Source organism: Leuciscus leuciscus (assembly GCF_965113295.1).
Source record: "Leuciscus leuciscus genome assembly, chromosome: 10".
NCBI classification, from domain to species: Eukaryota; Metazoa; Chordata; class Actinopteri; order Cypriniformes; family Leuciscidae; genus Leuciscus; species Leuciscus leuciscus.
This window is the reverse complement of record NC_138734.1, coordinates 19,852,376-19,870,061: the sequence shown is the minus strand read 5'-3', so window position 1 is coordinate 19,870,061 and position 17,686 is coordinate 19,852,376. Positions and strand designations below refer to the sequence as shown.

The 17,686-nt window shown below is 40.0% G+C and overlaps 1 protein-coding gene and 2 long non-coding RNA genes across 3 annotated transcripts in view; 1 reads left to right on the top strand and 2 right to left on the bottom strand.

The window, feature by feature from the left end:
- LOC309508544 overlaps positions 1 to 17,686 on the bottom strand; it is a 64,807-nt gene that overhangs the window by 1,830 nt on the left and 45,291 nt on the right. The window lies entirely within an intron of this gene.
- LOC309508671 overlaps positions 630 to 17,686 on the top strand; it is a 342,418-nt gene continuing 325,361 nt past the window's right edge. Inside the window, exon 1 of the long non-coding RNA XR_014209661.1 lies at positions 630 to 819. This is a non-coding gene — a long non-coding RNA (uncharacterized lncRNA). The remainder of the gene's footprint in view (positions 820 to 17,686) is intronic.
- LOC309508179 (extracellular calcium-sensing receptor-like) lies at positions 1,554 to 5,076 on the bottom strand (the record flags this gene model as incomplete). Its single annotated transcript, XM_082182703.1, has 6 exons — positions 1,554 to 2,467; positions 2,603 to 2,726; positions 3,195 to 3,422; positions 3,528 to 4,283; positions 4,359 to 4,650; positions 4,868 to 5,076. 6 exons carry the CDS (start codon positions 5,074 to 5,076, stop codon positions 1,554 to 1,556), a joined length of 2,523 nt encoding a protein of 840 aa, XP_082038829.1.

The following is a 17,686-nucleotide window of genomic DNA, read 5'->3' as shown; positions in this document are numbered from 1 at the left end:
TGTGAAACTCACCGAGTGGTCAGGGGTGTTCACTGATATGCACACACAAAAATCGCTGCAAACGATGCTTTCCAAGTCTTCAGTATCTCCTGTCTTGACACTGACAACATCCAGCTCCTCACAACTGGATAATTGCAGTACCGGTGCCTCAGTCTGGGCAGAAGTAACCGCAATGCGTGCTTCCAAACCCTGAGCTGAGGCACTGGAACTGGCAGGTGAAGGCAGAGAAAGGGGCAGGCTCGTCTCTAACCCCTCTGCTACATCCATTTGTGAACCCCACGACTGGAGCCGCTGTTCTGCCTCTGCAACAGAAGCTGATGCTGTTTGGTTCAGGGATGCTTTATAGTTTCCTGGTTGATGTTGTCACCCGCCTATGACGTCACCTGCCATACATGCTTCACGATGCAATCAAGCAGGTGTGTTCCCACAGCATTTTGATGCTGCGCGAGTTTCCTTGAAAGGGAACTGAATTATTTTGAATTCATATATTAATATTAGACACCTTAAAGATAATGTGTACCTAAAATATTTGTCATATCTTTAAGTTAACATAGTTTACTAACCTTTTGTTTCGGAGCTTTAATGCAGCCATCATCTTCACATGGTGCAAACAGGAAGTAAACTGCACTGGTCATGTGACAAATTGCACTAACCGACAAACTCAATATTCTCCAAATTTAAAGCAATAAAATTTCCCGATCTAGTCAGTCTGAATACTCTTGTCTTTATGTTCAAAGTTAATAGGAAAATATTGCCTGAAAACATATTATGTTTGTTTGAAAATAGGGAACAGAAATATAACTTAAGAGGAGAGAACATGTTTAAAAAACAAATGGTCAGAACAAACTTTAAAATGAACACCACTTCGGTAAAGGGGGTCGACTTGTGGAATGGTCTCACCGATGATCTTAAGAGGAGCAATTCCATTCATTATTTTAAAAAACAGTTTAAAACCTTAATTCTTGATAAATATATGGATGCTTAAGAAAAATTGTCTAAGATAAGTTTATGTATAATTGTTGTGCATAAATTGAAACAACACAAGCAATGAATATGTATATATGTATGTATATATGTATATATATTTATGTGTGTATGTATGTATGTATTATACATGTATATTGTTTATGCTTAAATTTGATGGGTAGATGTTGTTTTGTAAATAGGGTAGGCGTAATAAGCCATGGCTTCAGCCTACACCTTTTCGGTTACCATCCTTGTTTGTAATGAATTTTTGGTACATATATTCTGTCCTATGTTTTAGTAACCGAATAAACCTTCATTCATTCATTCATAACCATGTGACACTGCACATATTTAATTGAGACCCTTTTATTTTTTCCATATTTGCAGGAAATGCACTAAAATACCAGTCAGTAACATTTTTAGAGCTTTATAAATGAAAACCTTTTCGTTCACTTCACGGTCACCAATGGGATTAAATGGGTTTTGATGAAACATTTAATTTATTCATATTTATCTTTTACAAAATATTATAAAAAAGCAACAAAAAAAAAACAAAAAAACATAAGAACATAAGAATAGTTTAATTCTCAATAGAACTTAGGTGGTATTTTTCCCATCACATGTTGCTTTGTATTTTGTTCAGGCTTATACAGGATAATATAACATTTAGTTGTAAATATGCAGAATAGTAAACCAAAACTTGAGGCTAAAATGGCAAATATCTCCACAGCTACAGTAAATTTTCCAGGAGAACTGACATAAGCTGGAATAAACGTGATCCAAACAGTACAGAATATGACCATACTGAATGTGATGAATTTCGCTTCATTGAAGTTATCAGGCAGTGTACGAGCCAGAAAGGCCAGAATGAAGCACAAGATAGCCAGTAGGCCAATATAACCCAGCACTGCCCAGAATCCTATAGCAGAACCCAAGCTGCACTCAAGAATGATCTTTTCCTTATAATATTTCATATTTTTGTAGGGAACTGGAGGGGATATTGTTAGCCAAAGAACACAGATAAGAACCTGTATAATTGTAAAGGCAAGAACACTGAGTCGTTGTTGTGAAGGCCCAAACAATTTCATTACATTGCTTTCTGGAAGTCTAGCCTTGAAGGCCATTAACACCACTATTGTTTTCCCCAGAACACAGGAGATACAGAGGACAAAAGTGATCCCAAACGCTGTGTGACGCAACATACAGGACCACTCAGTGGGCTGACCAATGAAAGTAAGTGAACAGAGGAAACACAGAGTCAATGAGAAGAGAAGCAGGAAGCTCAGCTCTGAATTGTTGGCTTTTACTATGGGGGTGTCCTTCTTGCTGTAAAACAGGATGGCCACCAGTGCAGTTAATCCTACTCCAAACAGTGAGAAAAAGACTAGCACTATACCCATAACGTCTGTGAAAGACAGAAACTCTACAGTCTTTAACACACATTCATTTTTCTCAGCATTGGACCAGTGTTCTTCTGGACACTGCTTGCAGTTAATTGAATCTGGGAAGGAAGATGTGATGACTAGTTGAGACAAAAGTATTGAATTTAACTTTTTTGCTAAGAAACGGGAAAGTTAGAGGGAAAACACAAAAAGAAGCAATATTCTTTTAAAGCGTGAGATGGGCTGAAGATTACCTGTCTCATTACTGATTTCTCCTTCTGCACATGGAATACAGTCATAACAGCAGACAGGTCTTCCTTTCTGTACAGCCTTCCTAGTGCCTGGAGGACAGCTCTCACTGCACACAGACCTTGGCTTCTACATAAAAAAAAATGTTTTAAAAAAAATTGTAATACAGGTTTTTGTTCTAAACCTTGAATAGGTGCAGAGGTTTCAGAATAGGCCATTTTTAAAAAAAATACATTTACCTATATAACAGTATGTTTAATTTTTTCAGTATCTTTATGTCTTTCATCAAGGTCAATACAAGTATTTACTTTTTTTTTAAGGATTTGATATTCAGTGTTCTCTCAATTTAAAGGACAAGTTCGGTATTTTACACTTAAAGCCCTGTTTACAGATAGTTTCTGATGAAATAGAACGGTTAAGATAAAATTTTGGACACATGCTGCTGTCAGTGAACACCTAAAATTCTCGGGACAGCAGCATGTGTCCAAAATTTTATCTTAACCGTTCTATTTCATCAGAAACGATCTGTAAACAGGGCTTTAAGTGTAAAATACCGAACTTGTCCTTTAAACAAACACTATTTTACAGGTTATTTACCTCCAACTTTCCTCCAGCCCAGATTATGTTTGCAGTGTTGAGCACAAAGCGCTGGTGAGGAGGTAGTGAAGTATCATAGTATCCCACTGGTTTAAACTGGAATGATCCATCTGAGTCCTGCTGCCAGTTCACAACTTCATATTGAGCTACTGTGGCACCAGTGGTGTCAAACCACACATTATCTCCAAATTTTACTGTGAAATTTACTTTTTTCAGAGCATCAACAACCTAATGAAAAAAGAAAGTTTTGTACAATATTGTTTTAACACTGCTCACTATAAATATTATTACACTCTTTTTCTCCCTTTCTATTCATCTGTGTTGTATCTTTACCTGCTGTGCTTTTATTGTCAGGCCTTTCTCACAACCTTCTTGTTCCTTGCACTTGAGCAAACTGTGTAGTGAATGAGCCACTGCATAAACTGCATTGTAGACATTGCTTGCATATCTGTATTCAGCAACATCTTCATTATAATTTTTCAGCACAAGTAGATTCTCATATCTTCTGCAACTTAATGCATATTGAGTAGAATTCCCCTCAGTTTGTGAGCATGGGAAGGCTGTGTCCCAGAATGGTTTTCTAACATAATCTGAAAACCCTTCAATATTGATTTTTCTCAATGCAAACCCCAGTGACCCTCCCAGTACACGAAAACTGTTTGAAGTGATGTAATTTTCTGAAGTTATCCATGACTTGACACCAATCATTTGGAGGCCTGTAATGTTCTGAATACTTAGCTGATCAATAAGTAAGCCCATCTCAAGAAATGAAACAAATGCAACAACCACTTTCGCAGTACTTTTTTTAATTGTATGTACTATTTTCTGTAGTTTTTCTGTCTCTGTTCGATAGAATTTCACAGAGTACTCAACACAAATCCCCTCTTCCTGGGCCATTTTAAGAAATATAGCCATTCCATAGTTTCCATAGTCATTGTCGCTGTTCACAGCTCCCACCCAAGTCCAGCCTAAATGCTTGACTATGTATGCAAGTGCTCTGCTCTGGTGGTAATCACTAGCCGTAGTCCTGAAGAATGAAGGATAATCTTTCCTATTACTGAGGCATTCACATGAAGCAGAGTGACTTATCTGAAAAAGAAAGCACAGGACACAGTGAAATAGTTAACAATGATTGTGTTAAACAATTATGTTATTGCTCTTTACCACTGGAATTTTAAAAGGTCCTGTAGTTCTGGACAGAACCACTGTGGCAGAAGACTCTGAATCTCCTATGATTGCATGTATAGGTGACTGTCCATTACATGTCCTGTCTCCTGCTCCACATTCTTGACCATTCATCAGTCCCATAATTGCACTCATGGTAGACAGTCTTGAACCACAGGTATCATAGATTCGATAACCAATAGACACATTTGGGAGCAAATTTTCACTTCTGTTAATCTCTTCAATGGCAAAGATCATGATTTGCACCAGTCGAAAATCTCTCAGATTCACACTGTGAAAATAAACGTTAAAAAGTAGACTAAATAGTAACTAAATTACCAAAAAGATAAGGCGGAGAAGGGAACAATATTAATTGCATTAAGCTTTTTTTATTTTACTTTTTTTTTTTTTTTTTTTTTTTTTAATACCATAATAATACGATATTTGCTATTATAAAATAAATGTATTATAATGCATTTTAATTCTACTTGACTACAAAAAAAACAAACCTGGAGCATGATAGAGGCTGAGGTTTATTTGTAAACTCAAATGAAGGCAGTGTCTCTGTGCTGTGAATAGGAAAAAGTGCTCCAATTGTTATGTCTCCATTCTTGGAAATCAGTGGATAATTAGGGTCTCCCATCATTCGGCATAGAGTGTTTCCCGCCTTTGTATGAAGCTGATGTAAAAGCAGGAGTGTATAAAGAAAGAGAAGCATCCCAAAGATTAAGCTCCACTGCCACTACCAAATGCAAATTACCTGATAATGTATTTGCCATTTTATAGACAAAATTAATATGGATGAACGATTGAGAGTGTTGCCAATGAGGGCAGGACACGAGTCAGGTCAAGTAGGAGTGGAAATAAAATCTTGTTTTAAAACTTTTATATTGGTATTAAATAGCAAAACTCAGAATAGTGATGATTTACCCTGATACTATCAAATATGTGTTTGCATATTTGTTGTAAATATTTGCAATTTTGTTGTACAATACCTGTCAAAAGTTTGGTAACATTAACATTTTTTTTATTTTTTTTAAAGGGACTATGTGTAGCTTTTTAGGTATTTTATTATCTAAAATCAATATTTTTATTCATAAATATGCCCTCAATGGTGTACAAATACCTATGCCAATGATCAGACTAATCCTCGTAAACGAAGAATTTATTATCTTTATATACATGGGACGGGTAAGTCCACGGAGGCTTCCATGTAGTTCCGCCATCTTGAAAAACTATAATAGCAGAGAGGGACAAAAAGTACTAGGCCAAGGCGTTTCCACAACGCGTTTTCGTTCAGAACCAGCGTCACGTGACTGAAGTCAGCAGAAGCGGAGGAGCAGAGCAGTGAGAGGCGCTTGTCACTGCACCGGCAAGTTTAAAAGGCTGCACTGCACGGTTATTTATACACCGTTCATTCATACATACATATGAGTCACAGGATAAGGAGTCCTCGTCGTCGAAAAAGTTCAAAATAGACCGTAAAAGGAAACGTGACCGGAGATTACAAAAACAAGGGTTAACGTTAATGTCGGGATAGCTAACGCAGGAGAAAGCTTTCAAAAGAGACGCTGAAGTTTCCTGCTTTCTTCTCGACAGGTAAGTCAATGTTACGGCCTTAATTACAAGCTTTTTTTTCATTGCTTGGTTGTGTACTTTATCGCGAAGCAAAGAGGACACGGAGACTGACAGAATAGATAGAGCAGGTTAACTTACTTATGATATAAAAAAATCTCAGCTCTCAGATTCTGTCACTTTTATTACGAAATTCAAACAATATATACTGTTTTTTTTTTGCCGCTTGTAAATGTGACGCGAGTCACGACGGATCCCTAGCGGCACGTGAACCGATCATCTCTAGCTAGTAAATAAACACAAATGAACAATGTTGAAAGATACAGTACAACTTACCGAAATGTATATTCCTCATACATTATATCGACCAATCAATCAAACAAATGGTAAACAGCTGGAGAACAATTATGTATGTCACAACATTTACCTCAGGAAAGCCATTTAATGACCATAATAAAGGCTAGCAGTTAGTTGGCTAGAAAAAAAGAGCTATAAAGAGTATTTTGCTAAATATGTGTACTATATTACATATTTATTATATTTTTATTTATATAATTAAATAAAGTTATTATAATAAAAAAAACGCATTATGTATCTTTCTGTATGTTTACAGCATTAGGTGAGTTGTTTTTTTCTTGAGAAAAATTCATGCCTATCTTGTGTAGATATCCCCCCACCCCCCGCTCCTCCATAAATCTCACTCCAAGCAAAATTCAAAAGTTGGCAGCTATATTATATAGACAGTAGAACATTTATAGTTAAAAGTTAAACAGACTCTGATGAATAGCAGCTATTGAGTAAAGGAACGTTAGAGAAGGCTCTGATGATGATGATATCTAACAATGCACGTACTTCAAAAAATATAACGAGTAAAGAAGGCATTACTACTAATTACCATAGTTAATGTTTTTCACAGTCAGTAATTGATAACTAACAATCTTTTTTTCGTTGTTTCAAGTTTCAGTTTCACCAAGAAAAACTCGAAGTGCTATTATAAGACATTCTGTCATAGCTTTTTGGTACATAACAGCTACCGTAGATGCAGCGCATTTGAAAAAGTGAGTCGCTGGAGAGCATTATTCATTTGAATGCAAAATACAATTTCACCACTAGATGGGAGAAATTCCTACACAATGTCCCTTTAAAGAAGTGTCTTACGCTCACAAAGACTGCATTTATCAAAAATACAATAGAAACAGTAATATTGTGAAATATAATTACAAATTAAAATAACTATTTAAAAAAATATTTTAAAATGTAATCTATTCTTGTGATGGAAAAGCTGACTTTTTATTTGTGATCCTTCAGAAATCATTCTAATATGCTGATTTTGTGATTAGGTAACATTTTTCATTATAATCAATGTTGAAAACAGTTGTGCTGCTTAACATTTTGGTGGAAATGGTGATAGTTTTTTTTTCAGGATTCTTTGATGAATAGAAAGTTCAATGAAAATCATTTCTTTCCATTTATTAAATTAAACTGTTGTTAATAACTGTATTATTAAATTTGCTTTTGATCAATTTAATGCATCCTCTATGAATAAAATTATTAATTTCTCTCTCTCTCTCTCTCTCTCTCTCTCTCTCTGTGTGTGTGTGCACATGTGCGAAAACAGAGTTGGTTGGCATTAGTGAGAGCGTTCGTTCGTGAGTTTCTACTTTATTATTTCTATTTTTCTATTATTTTTGAGTTGGATAAAAAGTTTTTGTTTGTGAGGAAAGTTGTAAAGCGCTTTAGCTGACTTTTAGTCATGTTCCGAGTAATGGAAACAAAAGCGGGAGGCTATCTGGGGATGACTGTTAAGCATGGTTCCAAATGCATGCCAAACGCCTCGGTGGAGGATTGTTTATTAGCTGTGAGTTCTGTGAGTGATCGGTGGCGCAAACATTAGATCTGCATGACGCATGAATAAGGCTATAGTGCTGTCTCTCAGTGAAATTCAGATGGTGGATTCTTTGATTGAGAGTGGGTTAACAATCAAATACATGTTTATGCATGTTCTACCTCTGTCAATCCAACGGAAAAAGTTGTTCTTTCAAGTGTACCGCCGTAAGAAGTGAAAATTAGAGGAGATACTTCAGAGGTACGGTAAGCTAATGTGTCCTATTAAGATGATCCCACTTGGCTGTAAGAATGTTGAACTTAAACATGTAATGTCGTTCAGACGCCAAGTAATTATGATTTTGAATTCCCAGAATGAGGCTCTGAACTGAGTATTGATGGTAAAGATTATACGATTTTTATCAATTCAGAGATGATGAAATGTTTTGTGTGTGGAGAGTTTGGGCATGTTCAGCATACCTGTCCTTCTAAAAATGGAGTGAATATAAATATTACAGCTGCTGCTGTTGATGAAGAGAATCACAGCCAGGCAAGTAGTGAGTGAAACACTGCTGCTGTATAATCGTACTTGGCAGTTGCTGAAGGTGCCACACCGAGTACCTTGCATGAGGTGAGTGTGGTGTCAGACAACCCAAAATATGTTTCTGTGGAGGCAGTTAAGGTGATTGCTGTTATCAGTGGTGAAAACATGATCTCACAATCAGTAACGGGCATCTCTGAAGTGCAGGTAGACGATGATCTCGATCCACGTAGCAAGATAAAGCAGACACAGCCTACTAAGATAACGGTAAATACCGGAGATGAGTAACCAAAGAGTAGAAGATGAAAGCTCTCAAGAATTGAGTGCTTATTTGCAAACTGAAGATTCTGAGAATAATAATGAAGATAGTGAGAGCATTTTAGATTAGAACAATGGGACTGATTCGAGTGTACAGACTCAGCTTACTGTTGATGGTAGTAGGCCTAAACTTAATTCACTTAAACAAATGAATGTGTCAGAGTTGTCACTTCTGTTTGGGTTACATCTTGGGTTGGTGACAGAGCTCTGGCATTCCCGGTCTGTCATGCGTTGGGTATAGTCTGGTTTGTTGTGAGCACATGGCTTGTCAGGTTTTTCCTTCTGCCATGTGAATTGTCTAGCCCCTCCCATCTTGTTACCTGATTATTGATTCATTTGCCCCACCTGCCTTTCTCGTTACCCTCTTTTGTTTGCTTCCTATTTAGTCTCCCTCTGTTTGCAGTCCTGTGCTGGTTTGTTGTCTATGTTCCCTCGTGTTCTTGTTTGATGCCATATGCCTGTCTTGTTTTCCCCACGGGGAGTTTTGTTTTGTTTTGTTTTGTTTTGTTTTGTTTTGTTTTGTTTAATATAGAGTTTCCTGCACATGAATCCTCGCTTCACTATTTACCGTTCCGTGACAGAATGACTTCCTGGATTGTCCTAAAGGGCTTTGTAAGCTTAAGATCAAGACTTTTTTTTTTCTGATTTAAGTCTGTTTTTGGCATCTGGTACAGCAGCAATGAGAAAAGCTTCTTTTGAGGAGCTTGATAAGCCGAAATGATATTGCCTCAAGAAGATTATGTGCAATGTGAGAAGTTCTTTGCTTTCACATGGGAAGAAATTAGCGATCTAGTGATGTCAGAATAAATTTTTCCTTTCTTTTTATTATTTATTTTTTCCTTCAGTATCATGGCACCTCTATGTTTTGGATCTTTAACCCTCTGAGGTCTGAGCTGTTTTCTGGGCCTGGAGGTGTTCTGACATGCTCTGACATTTGTGTTTTTTTCTGTTACTAGTGACATTTTCATGGCTAAAGTCTAATTACACTGTATTCCGCACAAACTCTGCTACAATAATATATCAGCAGCATGTATGTAAAAGTTTGTAGTTTTGAGATAATGACATTTATGCGTGGTTTGTGAAAATACAAAAAAAAATTCTCACTGAAATAAGGCCATGAAACCCATACTGATTATTTCTTCACAAGACTTTTGAAAATTGTATGACGTAGTCTAGAATATTTGCTCCAAAACTATGTGAAAATCACCCTGACTGCTCATTCAGATAAGACAATATATTGATTTAAAATTTCTAAGACGTGTTTTGTGTGACAAAGCCATATTCGAAGAGGCGTGATCATCTCATGAATATGTAAGCTTTTAACACCTGAGAAAGACAAAGACACTCCCCTAACTGCCCTATTAGGAGCGATCAGGCCCTGTCATTCAGAGCAACCTTGCACAAAGAATGAGGAGATTTAAAAAAAGAATGGCTTTTAGATTGTTTGGATTTATTTACAACACAACATAATCCAAAAATACACAACAAATGACAAAAGAGCACATTGAAAACAATGATCCAAAGACAGAGACCTTTGTGCCATTCCTAAAAACATTGTACATACCATTTCCAAGGTGTTTGATTTTCACTTTACCATGTTCATGTACAGAGACTCATGTGAATGTTGAAGTCAGCAGGACTCAGTTGCATCTGGTCCCTGAAAGAAAAGAAAAACTAGGAAACTAGGCCTGCACGATTTTGGGAATACATTTTAGATTTTTCTGGTTAAAATTGCTTTTTAAAATTCACAGAATACACACACACACACACACACACACACACACACACAAATGTTTCCAACAATATATAATATAAAGAACACCACATTTGTTGTGCCTTGTAGGCATAAGCTATGTGCAGTCCTGCATAAAATAATTTTATTTTACAAAGCAGCCTATAAATCTTCCAAAAGATTTCAGTAACAATGCTAGAGAAAAATATATTAATTATCTTATGTTACTTCAAATGTTTCCATTCGTTATGATGATATGAAATGAGATAATAGTAAAAACATAAAGCCTAATGTTTGGTGCATTTTTCCTTTCAAACGCAATCGCGCTCCAAAATATGATACATTCAAACGCCATCGCGCTCCAAAATATTAAACATTATGGTTATACATATCTATGTTTGAGCAGATATCCACAAACAGTATTTAACAGTAAACACGGGTCTAAATAGTATAATATTCACCATATATCTAGCAACAGTTCAACTGCAATGTGAAGTTTATGCAACAATACCATAAACTAATAAGTAAGAATTTCTTACCTTACATCTTTCTTGTCTTCAAATCGCGTTCTTCTTCTTCTGATGTAAATCCAATGTAAGCTCACAGCGCGTCTTCCAAACTCGACGAAAAGCAGAGACTTGTGAAGTGTTTTGGTGTTTTGTGTTTGAGGTAACGAGGGCGTTCGCGTCCCATGTGGAGATTTGCATGTGAATCTCTTTTGCGCGAGTGGGCGTGGTCGAATTAAAAGTAATTAGCAAGCGTTTGAGATACTGGACATCCTGTTGGTTTTATACAAATTACTTAAACAGAGAATATTTGTTTTCAGTTTGAATCCGATCATTTAAAAGTACACACTTAAATGTGTATAAAGGTATATGGCTCATAAATGTGTGAGAAGTTTTCGCTGAGTTTTGTTTCAGTTTATAGACGTGCTCAAGAAAAAAAAGTTCACCGCGACGGAGAGGCAGAACGCACACCCTGTTTATTTTCTTTATTTTACAAAAGCACAATGTTTTGATTTGATTGTAAGTGGACACATACAAAAGTAGAAATATCACAGATTCTTTTTTTATATTTCTTTTTTCTGTATAACCATAAATGACGGAGTAATTTAAGTTTATTGTACTACAATGTGAAGAAAATCCAGCAAAACGCGGGGGCGCGTTTTCCGACCTCAGAGGGTTAAATGTTAATGGGTGTTGTGATGCTGTGAAAAGAACATCTGTTTTTGATTATATTGTAATGAAGAATGGCAGTGTAGTTTTTATTTTTTTATTTACAAGAAACTCACACGGATGTAAATAATCAGGTCCAGTGGCAGAGTGAATGGAATGGACAGGTTGTTTTAAGTCATGGCTCTAGTAACAGTTGCAGGAGTTGCTGTTCTTTTTGGAGATTAATGTAAATAACAGAATGTGAGTGTTTTTGATGTTCTACTAGGTAGAATGCAAAGAGTAGATATTACTCTACATGTTAACTGCCCAGTGGCTTTAATGCTGGAGTTCCTTCAGGACCATTTTTCTGCTGGTCTTTCCCCATCCACGCTTAAGGTCTACGTGGTGGCTATAGCTGCCTTCCATGTGCCGTTAAGTGATGGATCCTTGGGGAGATACCACTTGGTTATACATTTCCTGCGTGATGCTTTGAGGATGAGGACTGCGGCTCATGTAAGAGTGCCGGCCTGGGATTTGGCTGTGGTTCTCGAAGGGTTGTCCCTAGCTCCCTTTGAACCAATTGACTCTAGCTCAGAGAAGTTTCTCATGCTCAAAATGGCTCTCTTGCTGGTTATTACTTCCCTTAAGAGGGTGGGAGATTGGCAGGCCCTATCAGTTGCCTGTAGCCTCCTCTTGCCTGTAGTGAGCCCCAGGTTGGGTCAAAGCCATTTTTTACCTGAGACCGGTGTATGCGCTAAAAGTTCTAAACTAATGTATCACGGTCTACAGTTCTGCAGGCCTTCCATCCTCCTCCTCATGTGTCGACGGACCTGGGGCCTCATTTATAAAACTTTGTGTAGGATTTGCGTCAGAAGTGGCGTACGGATGAAACATAGGACGTGCGTACGCACAGAAATATTCAGATTTATAAAACCGTGCGCACACACATCCTACGCAGTTTTCACTTAATAAATCACAATCAATTCTAAATGTAGCGCAGCTTTTGCGGCTTCATGTCAAGCCCATAGTTGTCCATAAATAGTCCGTGAAACGCCCACAAGTTTGCGAAATCATGGCAAACACAGAGAGGAAAACCAAGAAACGTAACTTCACTCAATGTGAAGTAGAAATTATCGTTGGCGAGGTGGAAAAGAGGAGTAAAATGTTGTTTGTAGGGCACACTGTGGGCATTACTAATGCCAAAAAGGCACTTGAGTGGCAAAAGGTTGCAGACGCCGTTAATGCTGCAGCCTCACAACCTCGGACCGTGGCCGAAATAAAAAAGAAATGGTCGGACATCAAAGTCGATGCAAAAAAGCGTCTTGCGCTCCATCGCCAGAGTGTGTCTGCCACGGGTGGGGGAAAGGGGACACCGGAGCTGTGTTATGAGGATGAATTGCATAACATGCCAATATTGTTGCAGAACACATTTCACTTTTCTTTTTGCAAATATGTGTTAATTTGCATTTCTGTTGTAATCTTTGTTTGATTTTGTTTGTTTTACACTGCAGATCGATCAAACGGGTGTTCGTGTAGGCTGTTAATTGTAAGACTTGCTTTGTGAAGTCTTCATGTTATTTATGAGAGTATTGCCATTTCTTTTACACAACGGTCTACAGTTTCACACACTTTCACGTGTTTCTTCCATCTGCCGACGGTGTCGCCATTTCTCATTTCACCAGTTTTTGTGCGTACGCCTGGGTCAGTTTGCGTGAAGGACCGCACATTTTCCCGTCAAGTTTGCTTTTTATAAATACCAATTATTGCGTAGAGAGCGGCGTACGCCTTCTTTTGTCCGTACGCAATGTTTATAAATGAGGCCCCTGGAGAGCCTTCACTTACTTTGACCTGTGAGGGATTTGCAGGAGTATGTCCTCACATCCACCCAGTGGAGAAAGACTGACCAGTGACTGGTGTGCTTCAGATCACACAAGAAGGGGTCCCCAGCTTCCAAACAAACTATAAGAAGATGGATTGTCGAGGTTCGCTAATGGATCTATCAGTGGGGTTAGAGACGGGCCCAGCCTTATCTCTGCCTTCACCTGATAGATCCTGTGTCTTCTCTCAGGGTTTGGAAGCACGCGTTGCGGTTCCTTCTGCCCTGGTGGAGGCACCGACTATCTAGGTCTGAGGCACTGGACGTTGTCAGCAGACTGATCTCATGAAATGGCGTATGTATGACACGCCAATTCGATTTCCATTTTTGGCGTGCTATCAACACGCATAATCGCTTTTCAGCGTGTTTATCAACGCCGTTGACTTAACGTTACATTACTGTATAGATATGACCTACCCCAACTCCCTAAAAGTCCCTAAACCTACCCGTCACTGGGGTTAATCTTCTCCTACCATCCTAGGAAAAAAAAAAATCGATTCCCCAGTATCACAACAAGACGTGAAATAATAACGTTGGTCCCCTTTGGAAAACGTGTAGATGTCACAGTTTAACGCCCATACACGTTTGCCATATCTTGAAGATATCTGTACAATTTCCTATACCATTGTATAGATTATAAATGTAAGATCCCTTAACTCTACTCCCACACCTAAACATCCATTTTATGGACAATATTAAAATGATAAAACGTAATGGGAAAATGGCATTTTTATGAACAATATGGCATTAAAAGATAGTTTGAGCCACGAATCCTACCCCTAAACCTAACCATAACCATTTCTTAAAACTACCTAGGCAACAATTATAAAGAAAAACAACAGACAGACGAGTATAATCACAATAATTTATTTATGGTTCCTATAGAACCATAATATACTAACCTTACAACACAACATCGATTCACAAAATACACCAATTTTATTAGCTTGATGTAATCCAAACCTTCAGAATCCATTATTATTTGCAAGAAAAAGATCCAAACTCAGCCCTTTATCCAGTAATCGTCATCTTGACCGTAAACGTCAAACCCCGCGCTTGTTATGAATTCAAATTCAAAAATTGCGCCCTCAAGAAGCGACGTTACTATGGTTACGGCAGTAATATCAAACGCTCATTGGCTCTCGTTTCGCCTGCTTCGTCACAGATTGCGTCATGCACATTCACATTTGAAATGAAGCGCGCACTGCCGCGCAGCCCTCAGAGCGAACCGAACCGAAGACGGATTAACGTTTTCATGGATTTGAATTAATAACTTAAATTCTGCTCTGTTACCTCATACAAAACCACTGCCAGAGAGGACTGCGACACATCGTCACGTGAACAACTTTTGGTACCGATTTTGACATTTTCTCATTAAATAAATTATTGTGATTATACTTGTCTGTCTGTTGTTTTTCTTTATAATTGTAGCCTATAGTTTTAAGAAATGGTTATGATTAGATTTAGGGGTAGGATTAGCAAACGTCCGGGGATAATGGTACGTGTAAGATTCACGTCTGAGGCTGTTAAACTGTGACATCTACACGTTTTCCAAAGGGGACCAACGATTATTTCACGTACATTTTGCTCCGTTTCGCTCGGACATTTAACGGCGTAGACATACACGCGGAAGATGACGGTTCGTTTCGGCGTGAACATACACGCGGATAGCTCAAAATGCGTATAGATAACACGCCACTTTTGACTTGAAAGTGGCGTGTATGTTTACGCAAAGTCATGATGTCATGTTGTTGTCAGTGTCGATGCAAGAGATACTGAGGATTCGCCACCTCAGTCTCATGCATTCGAAGAGCTGGTTGAGGTTGTGACAAGAGTGGTTGAGAGATCGAGTATTGACTGGCCAACAGATAAACAGGACTTCGTTCCAGAAGCAAGCTGGACGAACGTTTCTTGCCTTCACGTTCACAACCTCAATGCCGGGGCCTACCGTTTTTCCCTGATCTTCACACTGAGGTGTCGAGATCGTGGGAGAAACCGGTTTCATATAGAGTGTACAGTGCACAGACATCTAATTACTCCTCTATATCTAACTATAAAGAGCACAGTTATGGGGAGATGTCAAAAGTGGAAGAGATGCTTGCGAGCTATCTTTCCCCCGAAGCGGCATCTTCCCTAAAGGCCCCGGCATTACCCACTAAGCCATTTAGAACCACATCATCACTGGTGGTTAAGGCTTACTCAGCCGCTGGTCAGGTTGCAGCATGCCTTCACACTATGTCGGTGCTGCAGGCCTACCAAGCTGAGTTGTTAGGAGACATGGATGAGGGCGGGGGAGTTGGCCCTGACATAGTTTGTGAACTTCGTCGAGCCACAGATTTATCTCTCAGGGCCACCAAGGAGACGGCTAAATCCATCGACCGCTCTATGGCAGCCTTGGTGGCCACTGAGAGGCATCTGTGGCTCAATCTGAGCTATATAAAGGAAAAGGACAAAAATGTTCTCATAGATGCGCCCCTGTCACCTTCTGGCCTTTTCGACGACGCTGTAAACTCAATCGTCGAGAGATTCCAGGAGGCAGCTAAGCAGGCGGCCGCTTTCCAGAGGCTCCTCCCCCGTTGCTCTCATGTCTCCGGGGCTGCTGAGCGGGAGCAGCCCCAAACTTCTAAAGCCAGCTCTTCGCACCGTGCCACCCATAAGCAGAGCGTTGCCTCCCGTGCTCCCTCCCGGGCGCTCTCAACTGCAGTCTTCGAGGGGTAAGATGGATCTGAGGACCATTATTATTTCCAAGAAGGCTGCAGGGAAGAGGTCCTGACGCCCGAGGGCTCAGGCCAGTGAGGGCAGTCCCGTCCCCCCGTCCCCCCCCCCGAAGTAGAGCGGTCAACACCTCATTTTATGGTGCCTGTCTCCCTTCGGTGCCCTCAGGGGACTGTTCTGCCAACCCTGCCACCTCGTGTGCTTCAGGGCGCAGCGGTCTCCGGCGTGCACATATCTCAAGGACCACCCGGAAACGTAGTGGCCTCGGGGATGCCCGCCCCCTCCGATGAGGGCTCCAGAGCAGTCAGGTCGGTCGTTCCCTGCCGGTTCGCCGTTACAGGGCGTTGGGCTAATTGCACAACAAAAATCAGAGGCTAGTCTCGAGAGGCTGGTACCACTAGTAGAATTTTTGGCTGCGTGGAAGCTACTGCCAAATGTTTCTCGTTGTGTCCTGCAGACCATAGAAAAAGGGTATCAAATTCAATTCGGGTCTCGCCTGCCCAGGTTTATGGGGGTCCTATCCACCGTGGTGGGCCCAGAGCTGGTACTGGTAATGGAACAAGAAGTGAAAACCCTGTTAGAGAAAGGGGCCATAGAATATGTACCACCCTCCAACAGGGAAGCCGGGTTCTACAGACGGTATTTCATAGTTCCAAAGGAAGATTGGGGGTTTTGTCCCATTTTGGATCTTCGAGTGCTGAATGAGTCCGTCATACAGCTAAAGTTCAAAATGTTAACACTGAGAAAATTGTGCCACAGATCAGATCGGAGGACTGTTTTTTTGATAGATCTCAAGGTTCACTTTCGGGGGCAAAGCTTACCAATATCGAGTTCTTCCGTTCGGCCTAGCACTATCACCCCACACTTTCACAAAATGCATGGATGCAGCTCTGGCGCCTCTGCGCCTGCAGGGTATTCGCATCATAAACTACATCGACGATTGGCTTATTCTGGCTCAGTCGCATAAGTTGACGGTTCGGCATCGAGATGTCGTCCTCACCCACATGAAAGAGTTGGGGTTAAAGCTAAACGCCAAGAAGAATGTGCTTTCTCCACTACAGAGGACCACTTTTCTAGGCATGGTTTGGGACTCAATGTCGATGCAGGCACGCCTGTCACCAGCACGCATAGAGTCCATCCTTTCAGAGACTGTTGGGTCTGATGGCAGCAGCGTCCAACGTGATATGTTTTGGACTGTTGTACATGAGATCCCTGCAGTGGTGGCTCAGGACCAAAGGGTTTGGCCGAGGCTACGTTTGTATGCTTTTGACCCGATCGCTCTGCTCCCGGGAGTTCTGGAGAGAGTTTGCAGGGACCAGGTTCTTATAGCCCCGCGGTGACCGGGCCGAGTATGGTTCCCCGATCTAGTGTCTCTCCTCGACGGCATCCGCTGAAGTTACTCGTCAGGAGGGACCTTCTGTCCCAAGCAAGGGGCTCGATTATTCACCCCCGACCAGAACTGTGGAACCTGTGGGCTTGGCCTCTAAGGGGGCCCAGCTCATAGGGACGGGTCTCTCAAATGAGGTTGTGGAGACCATTCTACATTCCAGAGCTCCTTCCATGAGGAAACTTATGCCTTGAAGTGGAGAGTTT